Genomic DNA, 19,555 nt, shown 5'->3' on the forward strand with positions numbered 1-19,555 from the left:
TTTCTGTGTGAAGAGATGCCTGGTGTAAATTTTATCTTTATTTTCTACTGAACTTTTGAACCGGGCCTGAGTCACCCCAGCCAAATTGCTAAAGCCCAGCAGAACAGCTCAGTCCTGTGCCACAGCTTCCTGGGAGGAGCAGGATGGCCCAGCTCAGGTGGAATTTGCTTAAAAATTCACCTGCAATGCTGTGCTGTGCTGGCTGCCACCCTGCAAGGGACTGGAAGTTCCAGTGTCACTTAATGTCACTGTCCAGCCAGGATGTCACAATTCCCCCAAAGCACCGGAGTCATCTCAGCTCATTATTCGGGGTTTCGAGGATATGAAGTTCTCAGAACTTTAGGAAAATATTAAAAAAAATATAAATTTGTACATCTGTCTTGGAAGGGAAGCTGGGGAATTATTGGTCCTCTGGAAGTTTGGTCAAGCTGCTTTACAAAATCTCAGATTTTCTTACATATTCTGATGTTGTAGTGCTGACATTTCCCTTCAATTTTTAAAATTCAAAACTTCTGCTGATGGAAAGGAACTGAGAGTTCAGGAGGAAAAGGATTTGTGGGGAATAACCCCAGAGCTAAATGGAAATTCACATAAAAATCTTCTCATGGATACAATCTGTATGTGTAATGTATGGGTTATTTTTAAAAATTGCTTTATCCTGCCTTCATATCATTGACAGAGGAAAGGAAAAATTATCTTTTCCTTTAAAAAATATTATCAGTAACACACCCCACTTACACAACCTGCTCTTGGAGCAAATTAAAATAAATCTCCATGAAGCAGAGACACAAATTTCCAAAAAAAAACCACCAAAAAATTCACAGTGAGAGCTGAGGGCTGCATTTTTCATCTCAGAACTGTGCAGAACACCTCTGTCCTTTCCACCCCACGACTTGCAGCAGCACCAGAGCAGGAAGTTCTCAGCCAGCACTGATGGCCTGAGTACAAAAAGCAGCTCTGAAGTCCAAGTTTTCCTCCCTCACTAATGAAAAGTCTTCACCAGAAGCATTTCAGCTGAGCTGTACCTGTTTTTCTGGGTCACTCCTGCTAACATATGCACAGCCCAGGAAGCTTTAACTGGGAAGCACATGCAAATACATGAAATTAGAATGGAATTTCACACAACACTTGCAAAATCAGTTGCTGCTGCTGCTGCCTTTCACTTTCTGCCCTGCTGGCTCCAGCTGGCAGCTCCCAGGGAAGAGGGGAAGTTGTGAATCTCCATCCTTGGGAGACACTCAGAGCCAGGCTGGGCAAATTCCTGAGCTCCAAATCCTGCATGTGGCTGGAGCAGGACAGACCCTGCGGTCCCTGCAGCTCCCTGGGCACAGAACTCCCCCAGAAACAACCCCAAAAGCAAAGCTGGCTTAGGATTTCCAGAAATAAACACAATTATTCCAGAAATAAATACAATTATTCCAAAAATAAACACAATTATTCCCACCTGTCGCTCCTCCTCCTGACGAATCCTCTCCTCTTCTTTCCTCCTCTCCTCCTCTCTTTTTGACTCGAGTTTTCTCCTTTCTTCTCTCTCTGCTTCTTCAGCCTGAAATAAACATGATGCAAGCCAAACCTTACTCTTTTTGAATCTACATTTTAAAATTTCATATGATGATACCATGAGGAGGTTTCTTCCCACCTTTTAGATGCCTGCTCAGAAAGAAACATCATCAACATCAACAACAACAACTACCACCATTATTATTAATATCATTATTATCATAATTAATAATAATAATAATAATAATAATAATAATAATAATAATAATAATAATAATAATAATAATAATAATAATAATAATAATAATAATAATAATAATATTTTTTTAAGCCACTATCATTTCACTTCCCCTCCCCTCCAGCACATTCAACTTTCTGGTAAATTTAGAAATTACCCTCCTCACTTATCTCATTTACTTCTGAGTGTGCTTATGAGCTAATTACAACAGTCATGTTAAACAATGCTGTGTCATGGAATTCCAGTTCTCCTCACTCGAAGTTTAGTTAGAAAGGACCTTAAAGAAGGAAAAAAAAAAAAAGGATTTGGAACACACAATGTAAAAAAAAGTGCACTCAAATGTATCATTAACCTGGGCAAAATCTCTTATATAAAAAGCTGCAATGGTCTCTTAAAATAATTTTATTTTTGTTGTTAAGACAAAGAGATTGTTGCAAAATGAGGCAATAATAAAAAGGGTCTTGTCTTGGTGCATTAAGCTTTTTAGAAGATTTTTTTTTCAGGCTTTTGAAGATACTTAAATTTGAAAATATGTTTAAGAGGACAAGCAGAAAATATTCCAGTGGAGGATTTGGCTTTGAGTGTTTCAGAGAAAAAGCCCCATCCAAGGAATTTATCTGTCTACATAGGAAAATAAAAATCAGCATGTTTTAAAATGAAACAGAAGATTCCTTGCTTCACCAACTGATGCTTATCCAACTTCATTCAACTTTGCTCACATTTTCCACCAAAAAAAAGGGGAAAATTAAATTTAATGAGTATGGAAAGTAACAAAATGATGAAAGCACTGAGTGAGAAAAGGTTCATAATGGAAGTATATATATATAACCAATAATTAAGTTTATTACCAACTGCTCCATCTACTACATTGGATTTAAACCTCAGGTGACACTAAAATCCCCAACTTGGGATTTCACAAGCTTTAAAAATGTTCATACAGAACAATACAGAGTTTGAAAAAAAATATATATAAAAAGATAGAACAATTCCAAGGAAAATGCACAAGCTGCTGCCTTCAGAAGGCTGAAATGCCTCTTGCTTCCCTGGAATTATTAACACCAAAAAGCTTTTTATCTCCCCTAGTCTGTAAAAACAATAAATACAGCTAAACACAGATCAAACCAAACCACATTTCTGCCCTCTGAGAGCACCTGAAGCACTCCTCACAACTGCCCAGGGTGTTTCACCAGCTCCATGGGGACTGAAATGCATTTTTAAGGGGAGACAGTGCTGGCATTAAGCTGGAAAGCAGTGGAAACATCCAAAAAAGAGCATTCAAGAGTTTAACTCCTCTACTCCCCACGAGTCTGAATGGAAAGAAAATGAGACAAAGTTTTCCACAGCCTTCTTGGGTCAGCAAAAGCTGAATTGACATTTTTCAGATAAAACCACCCTTGAGTGATGCCACTGCTTTTGGCTTTCTGTGTCATTCCCAGCTGAGCTGCTCAGGCTCTGCTCGAGACGTGGCAGGAAATCCTCACCTCTCTCTGTGCTCTCCTGGCTTGTTTCTCTTCCAATTTCCTCTGCTTCTTTGCTCCAATTTTCCCAGACACCTGAAATTCTGGCACCTCCTCGGCATCCTCTTCCTCTGCAACATTGCACAAATGACAAATTTGAAATCATCTGTCAAAAGCCTCCCGGAGAAACTTCAGTGCTGCTCAGGAAAGCAGCAGCAGATGAAAAGGAGAGACACACACACACACACACACTTCAGACAAGACCTTTGAGATGGAAAAAAGGGGAAAAAAAATCACAAGAGACTGCCAAAGCCACAGAGCAGAAGTAACAAGGCAAACACACACTCAAGTGAAGGCAGAAGTAAAAATTTCCTTGATCCTCTGAAGGGAGGCTTTTCATAAATATTTCTTGCTTTCCACAATTAAAAAGAGAGATTTTCCTCTGATACAGAAATTGTACAAAAATTTCCTTGATCCTGTGAAGGGAGGCTTTTCATAAATATTTCTTGCTTTCCACAATTAAAAAGAGAGATTTTGCTCTGATACAGAAATTGTACAAAAATTTCCTTGATCCTGTGAAGGGAGGCTTTTCATTAATATTTCTTGCTTTCCACAATTAAAAAGAGAGATTTTCCTCTGATACAGAAATTGTACAAAAATTTCCTTGATCCTGTGAAGGGAGGCTTTTCATTAATATTTCTTGCTTTCCATAATTAAAAAGAGAGATTTTCCTCTGATACAGAAATTGTGCTAATGGTTGTCATTATTTATCTGCCCAACACTGGCCTGCAGAGACTTTCTTCCCAGTTACCCCCAGGCTTTGCACAGCACAAAGAGTGGGATTCAGAGGCACCCCACTCATCCACTGGTTCTGACAGATAAAACCTTTCAGGGGTGAGGAGAAAAAAAAAATCCTTGAAATGCAAATCTCGGGTCTGCCTGCAAGAAAATGCCATGTAAATATTTGCCTGTTGTATGACAAATGGTTGTTTACAGAGGTGATTCTGCAAGAGTGAAATATGAAAGGCTTTTATGCTCAAAGGGTGTGCAAATGAGGATTTCTGCTCTCTCAAGGGCTGAGGAAGAAGAGCTTTTAAATGCAGCCATTTCCTCCCTGCTAAAAGCTCAGGAACATTTGGCCACTTTATTTGCAGGGCTAAATCAGGGCTGGGGACTGAGCTCAGCACTCCCAGAGAAATCCTCAGCTCACTGCACCAACAAATTCCCAGTCATGGCAGGCTCAAAATGAAAACTCTCACATATATTTGACTTTTTGGGTAAAATAATTGGTGCTTTGAGCATGCCCAGTGCTGCTCTGCTGATGCTGACACTTCAGATCCAGCCTGGAGGAGATTTGTGCCAGGATGTTTTCTGGAGGGAGCTCTCTCCAGAGCACCTGGTCCCCTTTTTTGGGAACCCAAAAAGCTGCTGTGAAAGGAGCACATGGATGAATGACACTCCCACTTCTTCTTTATGAAGAATTAGGTTGGAAATATTCTTGTTTTACTAATTCCAAGACACAGAATGGGACTATGGTTAAACTACCAAGACATCATGAGTGCTCGAGTTTGTGAAATAAAACACGAGAAAGAAAAGTTTGTGAGTGCAACATAAATGAAATTTTAAGTTCCTCTCTTCTTTTGCATGGCAAGCTTTGGAGATCAGAATCTCACATTTTTCTTTGCAAGTATTAACCACTATTGGGAAAGAAAGCAAAAAACAAGGTTTTAAAAGTTTTTTAAATGATATTAATTGGGTATTTTTAAATGCTCTTTACTGCTTTGTGTGGCATCTGAGCTCAGCATTCAAATCCTGCAGCTAAAAAAATCTTGTAGGAGTGTTTCCTGCTGCTTTTTTGGAAAAATAATATAAAAATAATGCTTCATCCCTATTGAGTGATGGATATTGTGCATAAGTTCAAGAAGAAAGTGTTTGTGCTGAAATCTCTTAAATATCCCTTCTTAAATATCCCTTCCTGCACCAGGGATACTCAGACCTGACACAGCTGCTTCTATAATTTTAATGAAGCTTAAAATAACTTTATTTCTATTTTAAATACAGCATCAAGGGGAGTTCCAAGCACAGTGGGTGAGCACACCCAGCACTAGCAGTTTATTACTCCAAAATTAACAGCTCAGCTCTGGTATTATTGTTTAGAAAATTATTTCTTGCAAACATCACAAGTATAAAACAGCATCTATGACACTGGTCTATGGTTAATGGGACTATGGTTAAACTACCAAGACATCATGAGAAATAAATGTGTCTGAGAGCTGTGTAGGTGGCTCTCAAATAACAGCAGTTTTCAGGAGATGGAATTAATATGAGCCTGGTTGCTGATCTGGGCTTCAGAGAATTACTGGAGTCTGAGATAACCAAAAGGGTTCCCCCTTCCTTCACCAAGGATACTCAGACCTGACACAGCTGCTTCTATAACTTTAATGATGCTTGAAATAACTTTATTTCTATTTTAAATACAGCACCAAGGGGAGTTCCAAACACAGTGGGTGAGCACACCCAGCACTAGCAGTTATTACTCCAAAATTAAAGCTCAGCTCTGGTATTATTGTTTAGAAAACTATTTCTTGCAAACATCACAAATATAAAACAGCATCTATGACACTGGTCTATGGTTAATGGGACTATGGTTAAACTACCAAGATATAATGAGAAATAAATGTGTCTGAGAGCTGTGTAGGTGGCTCTCAAATAACAGCAGTTTTCAGGAGATGGAATTAATATGAGCCTGGTTGCTGAGCTGGGCTTCAGAGAATTACTGGAGTCTGAGATAACCAAAAGGGTTCCCCTTCCTGCACCAGGGATACTCAGACCTGACACAGCTGCTTCTATAACTTTAATGATGCTTGAAATAACTTTATTTCTATTTTAAATACAGCACCAAGGGGAGTTCCAGGCACAGTGGGTGAGCACACCCAGCACTAGCAGTTATTACTCCAAAATTACCAGCTCAGCTCTGGTATTATTGTTTAGAAAACTATTTCTTGCAAACATCACAAATACAAAACAGCATCTATGACACTGTTCCACCTGAGGGCTGCTCAGATTTTATCTATATTAAGATAACCTGAGCCAGAAACCTTCTTTTAAAGCCTTTTTTTCCCCAGTCCTGGATCAAACACACTTTTGTTGCTCAGGATCATTCCTTTCCTCCTGTTTGAAGCATCTGATGTGACCCTTTAGGCATCACTTCCTCCAAGCTTCCTCCAGGGTGGAGTTCCAGCCATCAAAACCAGAGATGGGGATACAGACACAGCTGCAAAGGTCACCAGGGCACTAAACCTGGCTGCAATTAAAATTTACTGAATGAACCTAAAGGTGCTGACAGCAACACAAACACACAGCCAAAGCTGAATGCATTTGTGGTCACAGCTCCACCAAAAGCAGGGAGGGTGCTGCACGCAGCCAGCAATTCTTGATTTCATTTGAATCAAGCAGGGATTGTTTCAGCAGCTTTCAATAATCACTTTTCACACACTTGTGGCTGTGACAGCACTGCCAGGCTCTGTGGGGAGTGAGTCCACAGGAACTTGGCCTCCATCTGTCCCTGAGCTTGGGAGGGATGCAGGAGGGGCAGATCATGAAAAGCAGTTCAGCATCCCCCAGGTGCTGGGCTTGGGCAGCCTGTGGGAAACCCCACACCCTGACAGGACTAGAACTGAAAGAAAGCAGGTTTAAATGGAATATTGGGAATGAATTTTCCCCCTGTGAGGGTGGGCAGGCCCTGGAATGGATTTCCCAGAGAAGCTGTGGCTGCCCCTGGATCCCTGGAAGTGTCCAAGGCCAGGCTGGAGAGGGTTTGGAGCCACCTGGGATCATGGAAGGTGACCCTGAACATGGCAGGGGTGGCACTGGATGAGCTTTAACATGAATCCAACCCAACCTTTCTGTGATTTCAGCAGTCCCAGGAGTTCCCATCCAGAGGCAGAGAGCAGAGCCAGTGTGACAAACTCTGCTTTACACAAATGTGGGGCTCTCTGCTGCCCAGCTGAGAGCTGGATTCAGGGAACTTTTGCTTTTCATTTTTATTTTGAATCTACTGAGAGGCAGCACACCAGGGAAGTTATCAGCCACACAGGTGCCTGGATTGCTGGAAATGTACAGATTTCTTTTTAAAAATGCTTCCCAGTACCTTTAGAAAATGTGCTGGAGTGCTGATGTTCTCTATCAGGACAGAAATTCAGCAGAATCCTGTACTGTGTACAGAACAGACAAAAACTTCCAAAATAAACAATCAGCATTGTGTATTTTAATTACTCCAGAATCACAGAATGGTTTGGATTGTAAAGGACCTTAAAGATCTTGTTCCAAAACCCCAGTGCCACTCTCACCTTCCACTAGGACCAGGTCTCTCCAAGCCCAACCTGGTCTAGCTTGTCTTGCTTCCTTTTAAATTCTGGGTGAAGCAAATGGGTTCCCATCCATGAAAAAGAATGAGAGCTGCACAGGTGGCTACTCCCAGAAAGTCCTTTGGGCACAGCTGCATTATTTACTATTTGTGCAGCACCTAACAAAGGGAGTAAGGGAAAGGAGAGGGGGAAAGATGCCAGGCAGAAGCAGAAAATGTTATTAACAGCAGGTAATTAATACCCAACAGATGTGTGACACCAGCCACTGGAAAGGTGTGGCCATTTCTCAGTAACACAATCCTGTGGTGGGATTAATTATAGTCTAATAACTACCTTTAATTTTTGTGTTTTTTAATTTTTAACTTAGAAACTGAATGAGAAACCGGTTTATTACCCAGAAGCCACAAAAGCAGGCGACACTCAGGGCAGAGAAGTGCAGCAGACACAAAGAGCAGAGTTTAGAGCAGAATGTGAAGTTCATTCTCAGCTGAAAGCATTTGGCAGAAGTGAGAAACCACAGAGCCCCCCTGGCCAGGCTGGCTGTGCCTGAGCAGGACCAGACACGCACTGGGGGCACTCTGACAACACCAACCCCACTGCACCAGCAGCAGCAAGGCAAAACTGAATTTTGGTTCACTACTTGGGGCATTAGTCAAAGTTTAGCTGTACTAGAAAGGTTTTCCCACTGATTAAGCATTAAAATAATTTCAAGTAACCAATGAACACAGCTCCCTTTCACAAGAACAGCGTGGGACCACATCACTGCTTCTAAATTTACACATTTTCCAGAGCTTTCAGGGCTCAGAAAAAGTGCTTATTTTAAGAGATTTCAGCACAAACACTTTCTTCTTGAACTTATGCACAATATCCATCACTCAATAGGGATGAAGTATTATTTTTATATTATTTTTCAGCAGAAAACACTCATACAGGATTTTTTAGCTGCAGGATTTGAATGCTGAGCTCAGATGCCACACAAAGCAATAAAGAGCATTTTAAAATGCCCAATTATTATCATTTAAAAAACTTTTAAAACCTTGTTTTTTGCTTTCTTTCCCAGTAATGATTAATACTTGCAAAGAAAAATGTGAGATTCTGATCTCCAAAGCTTGCCATGCAAAAGAAGAGAGGAACTTATAATTTCATTTATGTTGCACTCACAAACTTTTCTTTCTCATGTTTTATTTCACAAACTCTGGCACTCAAAGTGTCAAAAGCTGTTGGATTTATCATTACTGATGCTGTGGAAGTAAAATAATTTAACCAAATGTTCACTGTGCTGGAGATTCCAACACTTGTGCTCAGCTGCACAATGCTAAAAGCTCAGAGAAAAATCATGCAGATGTTGGGATATTTAACTTTTGGGAGTTTTATGTTGCTGCCAGAAGTAGAGAGCCCATAGACTGGGCTCTCTACTATTATTGCTATTATGAAATAATAAAATATTAAATAATAAATATTAAAAAAATATTAAATAATAAAAGCAACCTGACAAAATCAGATTATTTCTTTGAGGGTGTCCTTACTTTCTGTTTGTTAAAATACCAAACCAAACAAAAATCCACACCAAGCCCCATTTTTTGGCAACACATTTTTTCAGCAAATCAGAGAGGTCATTTTGAAGATGTGAAGGTGAGTGTCCTTCAAATTCAAACCCTGGAAATGGAGTGGGCTGCTGAGGCCCTTCTAGCACACCCTTCCCTTTTCCTTTCTTTTTCACCCACACCCCCAGCAGACCCAGAGGTCCCTGCTCTGTGGCATTTTGGAAAGTGCTGGCATTTCTTACACCAGTCTGGTTCTTGCTCACCACCCCATGATTTAGGGCAGTTATAAATCACACCAAGATTTAGGGCAGTTATAAATCACACCATGATTTAGGGCAGTTAAAATCACCAATTTCTCTTTCCCCTCACATCAACAGCAGCAAAGTTTTGGCCTGACACACCTCTCTCCCCAAGTGACAGAAAATCCTCACTATTTTTAGCACAGCTGGATCAAGAGAACCCAACTGTACCTGTCATTATTTCATCCTCACGAGTTTCCTGCCACTTGAGAGGAAATGATGGTTTTGATGGAAATAGCAGATGGGTGGGTCACTCTCTGCTCCAAAATGCAGTCTCAAGGGAAGCACCTTCCTCACCTCTTTGCAATGTTCAAGGACAAGGAGCAGGTTTGGAGGGTCAAGCTCAACTTGAGAGCTGGGCAAGTGTTTTTTCTGTACCAGTAAAAGCTCACAACACAACACCCTTATGTCCACCCAGAGGTGAGCAGAATCCAAGTGGATGCACTCAGAGCATCAGTCAGGCAAAACCAAGAGCCAAGCACACCCTCCTTGCATGGCAAATAAAAGGAATTTCAAATTGGAAATGGGTGATGGTATTTTTCACACTACCATATGGCCCAAACATCCCTCACTGCAACTCCAACACCAATTTATCCCCTTCTCCCACTGCTTAGCTTGGCCTTTCTTGCCCTAAATGATTAATGCCTGAAATCCTCAGCCATTTCTGCCTTGCAGCATTTTCATCTTGGCTGCAGCCAGCCCACAAAGCCACCTCTGTCTGGGTTCAATTTAAATTAAGACACACAGAGTTAATTAAGTCTGCTGGCTGGGCTCTCCACCTAACCACATAAATTCACAACTCTCCTTCAGCCTCCTTTTGCACAGGGAGAGGAGCAGGCACCCTGCTCCAATGTGCAGAGCACAGAGGTTTTAGTTTTTAACAAGACTCCCAGATTGCAGAGGGCAGCAGAAAAGGCAGGAGTGCTGTGGCTGGGATGAAATTGGGCAATTTGAGGCAATCAAAACCATTTTTCTAAAGCCAGCTTGAAAGTCCCTAGCTCAGGGGTCCCAGCCATTTTGAGAATCACTTTGTCACCAAGGGGAACCATCTCCCAGCAATCTCTGACCATCAGAGGGTGTCTGCAGGTGCTGATGCTCTCCTGACAGGTGAACTGGGGCAGGGGGGGCACCTGGCTGGGGCTGTCCCATGCCACAGCCCACAGGGACCCTGGCAATCAGGAGCCCAGCACCTGCTGCCTTTTCCCTCTGGGAGGAAAGCCAAAATATTTGCGGCTGTACCACTGTCTGTCTGTGACAATCCATGACTGATTTAGTTAGCTACCCCAGCAAACTGAGGAATTACAACCTGAGACAAAACCAAGTGACAGAAAAGCCTCACCCTCACTATGTTTAGAACAGCTGGATCAAGAGAACCCAACTGTACCTGTCATTATTTCATCCTCATGAGTTTCTTGTCACTTGAGAGGAAATGATGTTTTTGATGGAAACATCAGAGGGATGGGTCACTTTCTGCTCCAAAATGCAGTGGGTGTAGATTTGAATATTGAAAACAATCATTACTATCTCTGTATTAAATGATTCCTTATTAAATTATTAAATTAAATTCCTTATTCCTGTATTAAATGATTCCTTATCCAGACTTACAAGTAAAATTGAAGCTACAGAAAGGACAATGAAGTTTTCAAGGTTTTGATCTTAGTGCCCAGGGTTTGGGGGTGTTTTTCCTCCCCTGTTGCTCTGTGAGAGATTTGAGTCCTGGCACAAACCCAGCAGCTCAGCACAGACAGCAGAAATCGTGGGCTACAACTTTACCCTCAAAGCTTCTTTCTCATTCTGGAATTGAAATCTGATTGTTAGATGGAAAACACAAAACCCTCGTGCTAACCACAACTCCAAAGTCTGCAAGTGCAGCTTTGGGGACATTTCCTAGAGTCAGCAGAACTGGCTCCCAACAGGCGGAAAATTCTGAGGTGGCAACAGATTCCTACCTGACTGCACTGTGTGACTGCCACAAGGACACTGGGATGGTCAGGACATCCCCACAGCCTCCCTGAGCTCAGGGCTCAGATCCTTGCAGCAATGGCTTGGTGAAGAAATCACTTCTTGGCAGAAATCAGAGTGACACACAGAAGGATCAGGCAGCTTTGCCCGAAGTTCAGCACAGGCCCAGAGTGGAAATTCCACAAACGGAACAGAAATTTACCAGTAAAACATTGCATCAAATTCAAACAAACAAAAAAAAAAATCTGCTTTGGTTGCAGATGTTCAGAAGTTTTCAAAGGGGAGAGTGGAGAAACCAGACTGGCTTGGGTTTGGTGTTTCTGTCTAAGTTGCCAAATAATTTTGCTCTTAAGCCCTGGTGATGCACTGGGTTCTCTCTCCAAGAAGTGAATGAATTCTTTAGCACAAAACCCTGCTCTGGAGAGAACTTGCTATTCCAGCTGGTTCAAATGCAAGCAGCAATTAGGGAAAACTGCTCTATACTGCAGTGACACAGAGAAAATGAAAAAAAAAAAAAAAAAGGGATAAATCCCAGAGTGATTCCAGGCTTGTGCCACATGTCCACAGAGAAAGCTTTAAAACATTCAACACATCCTTTTTTAAGGGGAAAACCCTTACAAAAGACAGGTATCCTAATGCCTTACCTAAGCCAGGCAGCTCAGGGCCAGGCTGAAGGATTTGCAGCACAGAGGGTGGCAAATCCCAATTATTAATGGCCACTGGTCACCTCAGTGCTGGGGAGTCAGGGACAGCTGCCTCTCTCCACAGCTCCTCTGCCCAAATCTCTGCTCACTCTCCAAAGGCTTTGCTGCTCCTGCTGTGCACCTGTGCTCAGCCACTTGGAAAAACCATCCAAAAATATGAATAAAACCACCCAGAGAAGCAAAAAGCAAGGAGCTGGTTTCATTTGGGTAAGAAATTAGGGAAAACAAATAAAAGAAGGCATGTCATTTCAAAGGGAACTTCATGCAAAAGCAGCAGCACTTGCATCTGATGTACAGAAAGCTGCAAAAGAATTATTTATAAAGCCCAATGACACAGATTCTTCTATTGCTAAAGTGACAAAGTAAGATAAGATAAGATGAGCCATTTGCTTTGACAGCTTCACTGTCGGCCCTCAGCATTCAAACTTTTGATGTCTGGAGCTGAAAACTGAGTATTTTTAGATTCCATTTTCTTTCCAGGATGTTATCACACGAGAAGAAATAACCAAAGTTGAAAAGTTCACACCTGTCCAATCTCCATCTGTGAAACTGCTGAACATAATTAGCTGGAAAAGGACATTCAGCTGCCAACGTGAGGCTTCCTCCAAACTGCAGGGCAAGAGAAGCTGAACCAAGTCCAAACAGTCCCTAATGAAGGCATGACAGAGGTGTGTGCTCAGTGCTTTCACCTCCTGCACACCACAAACACACCCTGGCCTCCACTGCAAACTCCAGAACTTGGGCAGAAAGCCTGAACACCTCACCCACGATCTGAAAGTAGAAAGAATCCAGGGGGTGAATCATGGTGATCTCATCTCTCCAGCAATAAAGAGAATCACGTGTCAACCTTCACCAGAAAAGGGAATTGTACTTACAGGATGTAGAAAGATCTTATTTATCACCATATTTTTGTCTACCCCACAGAAATGTAGCTGTGAACTGTAAATGCAGCTCAGGATTTGCACAGCACATTGTCAACAACCTGCTGGCAAAATGCTGCAGGCTGTGGTGATCTCCTCCTGATCCTGAGCACCACCTGGATGGCTCCTTGGAGAGAGAACTCCATGTTTTACAGAGATTATATAGGGGAATTAATGCTTCCCACTAATTTAAAAGGAACCAGTAATGCACTACAGCTTGGTGTTCAATGCAAGGTGTGGATTCTGTTCTCCCAAATCTACAGAAAATTCACAAAATCACTGGGTTGAGAGACCCCTTCAAGATCAAGTCCAACCCAGCCCCAACACCTCAACTAAACCCTGGCACCCAGTGCCACATCCAGGCTTTGTTAAACACACCCAGGGATGGGGACTCCACCACCTCCCTGGGCAGAAAATTCCAGAACTTTATCACCCTTTCTGTAAAAAACTTTTTCCTGATATCCAACCCTTGGTGCAGCTTGAGGCTGTGTGCTCTGGTTCTGTCAGTGCTGCCTGGAGAAGGAGACCAACCCCACCTGACTGCAACCACCTTTCAGGGAGTTGTAGAGAGTGATAAGGTCACCTAAATTAAGGTAATTTAATTTAATTCCCTGCATGGCTAAGAAAGAAACTTCCTAAAAAGTTTTTAGGAGGGATGTGAATAGTCTGGCACCACAGAAAGAGAGCAACCCCACCTGACTGCAGCCAACTTTCAAGGGAGTTGTAGAGAGTGACAAGGTCACCTAAATTAAAGTAATTTAATCTAATTCCTTGCATGCCTAAGCAGGAATACAAAAGTTTTTGGGAAGGATGTGAAGGGTCTGGCATCCCAAATAGCCAGGATTCACCTCAGGAAGAAGCAGAGGTTTAATGTAAGGGGTATATGGAAAAAAAGTGATGAAGTAGGAAGAGATGAATTGTTGTTATTTTATGGTAAATTTTTTATACTTTCTTGGTGATTTCTCATGGGTAGTTCTTCACAACACAGTTAACAAACTTTAGTTCTCTTCTTAACCACTTAACTCACTCTTTTATAACTCATCTTTATTGGCTACAGCTGTGGCCTATTAAGGGCAGGCTTGTTCTTAATCTTTACAGAATCCCAGAATGATGAGGTTGGAAGAGACCTCTAAGATCATCGAGTCCAACCTGAGCCCTCACACCTCAACCAGACTCTAGCCCCAAGTGCCATGGCCAGGCTTTTTTAAACACATCCAGAGATGGTGATTCTACCCCCTCCCTGGGAAGAGCATTCCAGTACTTTATTATTCTTTTGGTGAAAAATTTCTTCCTAAAATCCAACCTATACCTTCCCTGATGCAGCTCGAGACTGTGTCCTCTTGTTCTGAGGACAATTAATTAGTAATTAAAACAACTACAACTCCTCAAAAATAAAATTACTTTCTATACTATCTCTATTTTTTTACATTTTATCCCTCCCCCCAAAGACAAGATTATGGTGAAACTGCAAATAACCCATCAGCAAAACTCAACAACTTCCTCCAGGAGCCAGCTGCACCCCTTGCCTAGCTTCAACACCTGCAGTGAAGCTTTGTTTCAATGCCTGCAAGATGAGCTTGTTATAGATGGATAATGAGATGACTGGCTCTCACAATTATTGTGTGACTATTAAGAAAAGCTTTAGTGATGTATGGTTATGTTATTGTGGTTTAGATTGTGTCCTCTGCTCTCCCCACAGCTCCCTTTCCCCCCTGTATTGTTGCCATCAGCCAGCCTGGGCTGTCCAGGACAGGTACAAAGAAGCTGCACAGGTGTCCCTGGCATGGGGCAGTTGGGAATGGAAAAGCTTGGGGGTGCTGAGGGGGTGAGGCATGGCAACACCTGAGCTCCAATCCAGGGACAAGAAAGCAGCTTCCACTGATAAATGGCACAGAAGAGCTGACTGACAGACCTTGGGAGGGGCCAGGGCTGGCTGATGCAGCCCCCAGGGGTATTAAAGACTGAGCATCCATCTTGAAGATGAACTGGCCATGTGGTACCCATGAGAGCACTTCCCAGTGCTGCGAATTTCTCCTTATGTAGTCCTTTGGTTGTATTTTTGTCAAGGTTTAAAAAACCTTTTTAAATTTGCAAAGTGAGCAGTTGTCTCACATGCCTGTCCTGCATCAGCTCTGTGCAGTTGCATTTCCAGAGTGGTGCTGCTTTTTGGCTGCCATCCCCCAAGCACCTGGGGGGCCACTCCTGCCCTGCAGGAGCAGCTCAGCTGCAGGTCAGACCCTCATGCAGTGTCAGTCTCTTATAGATGGACAATGAGATGATTGGCTCTCACAATTAAGGGATGACTTTGTGTGACTATTAAGAACAGTTTTAGTGATGTATGGTTATGTTATTGTGGTTTAGATTGTGTCCTCTGCTCTCCCCATAGCTCCCTTTCCCCCTGTATTGTTGCCATCAGACAGCCTGGGCTGTCCAGGACAGGTACAAAGAAGCTGCACAGGTGTCCCTGGCATGGGGCAGTTGGGAATGGAAAAGCTTGGGGGTGCTGAGGGGCTGAGGCATGGCAACACCTGAGCTCCAATCCAGGGACAAGAAAGCAGCTTCCACTGATAAATGGCACAGAAGAGCTGACTGACAGACCTTGGGAGGGGCCAGGGCTGGCTGATGCAGCCCCCAGGGGTATTAAAGACTGAGCATCCATCTTGAAGATGAACTGACTGTGTGGTACCCATGAAGGCACTTTCCAGCACTGCAAAATTTTTCCTTTTGTTGTGTTTTTGTTAATAAACCCTTTTAACTTTTCAAAGTGGGCGTTTGTCACTGCCAAGCTGAAGGCAGAGTTACCTTCCAGCCCCTGCTCTGCCTGCTGGGCTCTCCTCTGGGCCATCAGCCTGGTGCCCATGTTCCTGCGGCGCCGGGGCATCCCCTCCGCCCGCTCCTCCTGGGGCCGGGGCCTGGCCCCTGCTGCTGCTGCTGCTGCTGCTGCCACATGCTGCTGCTGATCCTCATCAGCTGCAAGAAAAAAAGAAAATATTCATGTTAAAGATGCCTTTCCCTTCTGCCTCTGAGTTAGCAAACAGCACGGACACAAAAGTGCGTTTTTCTTTCTTTGTGAAAAACGGCTTTTTGTGAATATTAAAATGAGTATTATACGTGCTGTGTTAGAAAGTTATGCTTTAATTTATTATTTATTAATTTAATTTTATTTATTAATTTAATTTTATTTACTAATTTAATTTTATTTATTTATTATTTCTTTTTAAGTATTAATTTGCTTAAGTAGCATGTTAAATATAATTTTAGATTGTAATATAATCTTAAAATAGAAACCCTGCTATGTAAGATACTTTTTTAAAAAGAGAGGAATGAGTTACTTGCACTGAGATAGCAGCCACAGGACACCTGAATCTTTCAGAGAAAAAGAATTTATTGCTCCCTTATCAGAAGAAACAAATTCTTTGTGCTTATTGTCTTGTATTGTCCCAAATCCTAATTATCCAAATTTTTATTACTCTAATTTTATTACTATTTTTATAACCATTTTATTACTATTGAACTTTAAAAATTCTAAAAACAAGTGATTGGCATAGTTTTTCACGCTATGTAAGATACTTTTTTTAAAAGAGAGGAATGAGGTACTCCCACAGAGATGGCAGCCACAGGACACCTGAATCTTCCAGAGAAAAAGAATTTATTGCTCCATTATCAGCAGAAATGAACTTCTTCCTGCCTCACTCAGGATTCAGAGGAAGAAGCTGACACTGACCAGCCGGAATCCTGTGTTTGAATGGAATTTATGCATCATGTATGAGATGTATGAATATGCAACAGGCTGTTGCTTTTAAGGGTTAATCCTCTGTTAATGTGGGTCCTTTTTTGGGCTTAATTTAGCCCAGAAAGAGGTACCTGGATGGTCTGTAACTCTTTGTTTTTATTGTCTCATTGTGCTAACCCTAACTGTCCACATTTTTTTATAACTCTAATTTTATTACTGTTTTTATAACCATTTTATTACTATTTAACTCTTAAAAATTTAAAACCAAGTAACTGGAGTTTTTCACATTTCTGAAGTATTTTGATTTTTTAATTTGAATTTGTACTTGTGTAACATAGATTCATGAGACTGAAACCTCAGAGGCTGAATGTTTCAGAGAGGAATATGTAAAGCATTCCACACGAAACACACCCTGAAGTGCAAACAAGGATCACAAATTACAGCTGAAATAAACACTTCATTCTGCCCTGCTGATTTCAAGTCCCCAGATCACAGATAGGTACAAACAAGGACACAAAGGGCCACTGCAGTTACTAATTAAGATCTGGCAAATGAAGAATATCCTAATAGGAGCAGCTGGGAGGATGGAACTGACCAGTGGGTTCATTTCAGAAGTTTTCCATAGAAAACTCTCAGATTTTTTATTTTTTTGAGGCTTCCTGTTGCTTTTAACTTGGGCAGTAATGCAAAAAAAAAACCCCAACCACATAATGGTAAAATGCCATCATCCTTGATACCTGCTTTGCATATTCTGTTGATAAGCCTAACTGATATTTTTGTTACCTGCTCAATCCTGCAAAGTATTAACTTTTAAGCTTTCATTCAAGCAAATATTCAAGTGGTCTCATGGAAAACTGCAGAACAACTCACTTACTGCAGCTCAGGACACATTTATTTTGTGATCTGACAGATTATGGTGTGTAAGCTCTGTGCTAAGTCTCCAGCACACCCTGAGCCAAACAATGCTCTCCTGAAAAAACTCCTATTAGCATATCTGCCATCAGAAAATGGGATTTGTTGTGAGTGAATCTATGCAGCACCAAAGGTGTGCCTGCAGTTCACCTCAGCTATTTCAGCCTTCAAAGTGCTGATTTTGGGGCTGGTAAGGACAGGCTGCAGCCCTGAGCTCAGCAGGGCCACCTGAGGCCAGCAGAGATGTCACAGGGATGTCAGCAGGTCCCCACACATTGTGACATTTGAAACTGAGCCACTGCCCTGTCACACTGCTGTCACCTTCCTGGTGCCATCCACCTGTGCAGACAGAACAGGGCTGGGAGAAATCACTGAGTGCAGAGATGCCAAAATGCTGCTCCAATCTGGAATGCTACAGGAAACCTCTCCTGAAGAAGCAGAGCAGATCACTTCTTGGACACTGATAAATGCCAAAAAAAGCTCTGCAAAAAGCTTTTTTTTGTGCAAATGAAGTATTTCACTTCCTAAGTTCTTGAGGCATGGTGCAATTCAAACCTCAGCATCCTTTCACCTGCAAGCTTCAGTAATTCCCAAGATGGTCCTGCCCAGCAGCTCAGCTGTGCAGCTCCAGCACTCATTCATTCTGCTTTTGGTTCCTGCTGTCCTGTGAAACAGAGACTGCTTTGCATTTTATGAAAGAGGAATCTATTTATAAGCCATGTATTTATTTCAAACCAAAGAGCTCAAGCCTCACAGAGAAAAACACATGAACCAAGCTCTCAGCTTTTCTCCATGGAACTCTCAACAGGAGACTCAGCAATTCCTCAAAGTGACCAGTGTGGAGTGGGCTCAGGATGTACCAAACCCCACCACACCTGACCCAGCACAGCACAGTCAAACACCCAGGGCAGCTGGTGGACAATATCTGTCACATCTCCAAAATGTGCACGTTAACAGAAGACACCAAGCCACTATGGGTTGTCATTTAGTAGGAAAAAAAAATATTTTAATGAAGATTTTTTTTCCTCTTTCCAGTTTTTAAAATATTTCTCCTGAGTGCAGATTTTTTTCAGCAGCACACAGCTGGTTGAACATGAGTCAGTGACACCTGGCTTGTGGCAGCAGGGCCAGGGCAGTGCCTGTCCCCTGTGCTGGCACTGCTGGGGCACCTCCAGGGCTGGGGACAGTTTTTGAGCCCCTCCCAACAAGAAAGACCTGGAGGGGCTGGAGAGAGCCCAGGGAAGGGAGCAGAGCTGGGGAAGGGTCTGGAGCCCCAGGAGAGGCTGAGGGAGCTGGGAAAGGGGCTGAGCCTGGAGCAAAGGAGGCTCAGGGGGGCCCTTGTGGCTCTGCACAGCTCCTGACAGGAGGGGACAGCCGGGGGGGTCGGGCTGTGCTCCAGGGAACAGGGACAGGAGCAGAGGGAACGGCCTCAGGCCACTCAGGTTGGATATTTGGGAAAATTTCTTCTCCAAAAAGGCTCCCCAGCCCTGGCACAGCTGCCCAGGGCAGTGCTGGAGTCCCCATCCCTGGAGGGATTTAGAAGCCACGTGGATGTGGCCCTTGGGGACATGGGCAGTGGTGGCCTTGGCAGTGCTGGGGGAATGGTTGGACTGAATGACCTCAGAGGGCTTTTCCAACCTTTCTGACAGGAGCATTCTCGAGCTTCTGTTTGCCAGGCACTCAGCTGGGCAGGGATTTGGAAAACACAAATGTTCCTCACTGCATTTCTCCCTGTCATTCACAGGAGCAGCAGAAAATCCTCATTTCCTTTGCTGTGCTGTGCCACACCTGGACCTGCTCCCTCAGGGGTCAGGGCTCTGCCTACGTGACTGCAGACACAGCTTCTGTTCAGAATGCTCAAAGTTCAGCTGTGCTTCCCTCCCCCTGAGCTGTGACACACGGAGGGGAGGCTTCACACA

At 42.8% G+C, this 19,555-nt stretch overlaps 1 protein-coding gene across 2 annotated transcripts in view; it reads right to left on the reverse strand.

Annotated features, from left to right (window-relative positions):
- DDRGK1 (DDRGK domain containing 1) overlaps positions 1-19,555 on the reverse strand; it is a 47,337-nt gene that overhangs the window by 20,184 nt on the left and 7,598 nt on the right. For both annotated transcript variants that reach the window (XM_054632806.2, XM_077177865.1), the window contains exons 2-4: positions 15,794-15,961; positions 3,220-3,326; positions 1,445-1,546 (exon numbers count right to left, since the gene is read on the reverse strand). In XM_054632806.2, the coding sequence (XP_054488781.2) occupies positions 1,445-1,546; positions 3,220-3,326; positions 15,794-15,961 (377 nt within the window). The remainder of the gene's footprint in view (positions 1-1,444; positions 1,547-3,219; positions 3,327-15,793; positions 15,962-19,555) is intronic.

The sequence above is a fragment of the Agelaius phoeniceus genome, chromosome 4 (genome assembly GCF_051311805.1).
Source record: "Agelaius phoeniceus isolate bAgePho1 chromosome 4, bAgePho1.hap1, whole genome shotgun sequence".
NCBI lineage: Eukaryota > Metazoa > Chordata > Aves > Passeriformes > Icteridae > Agelaius > Agelaius phoeniceus.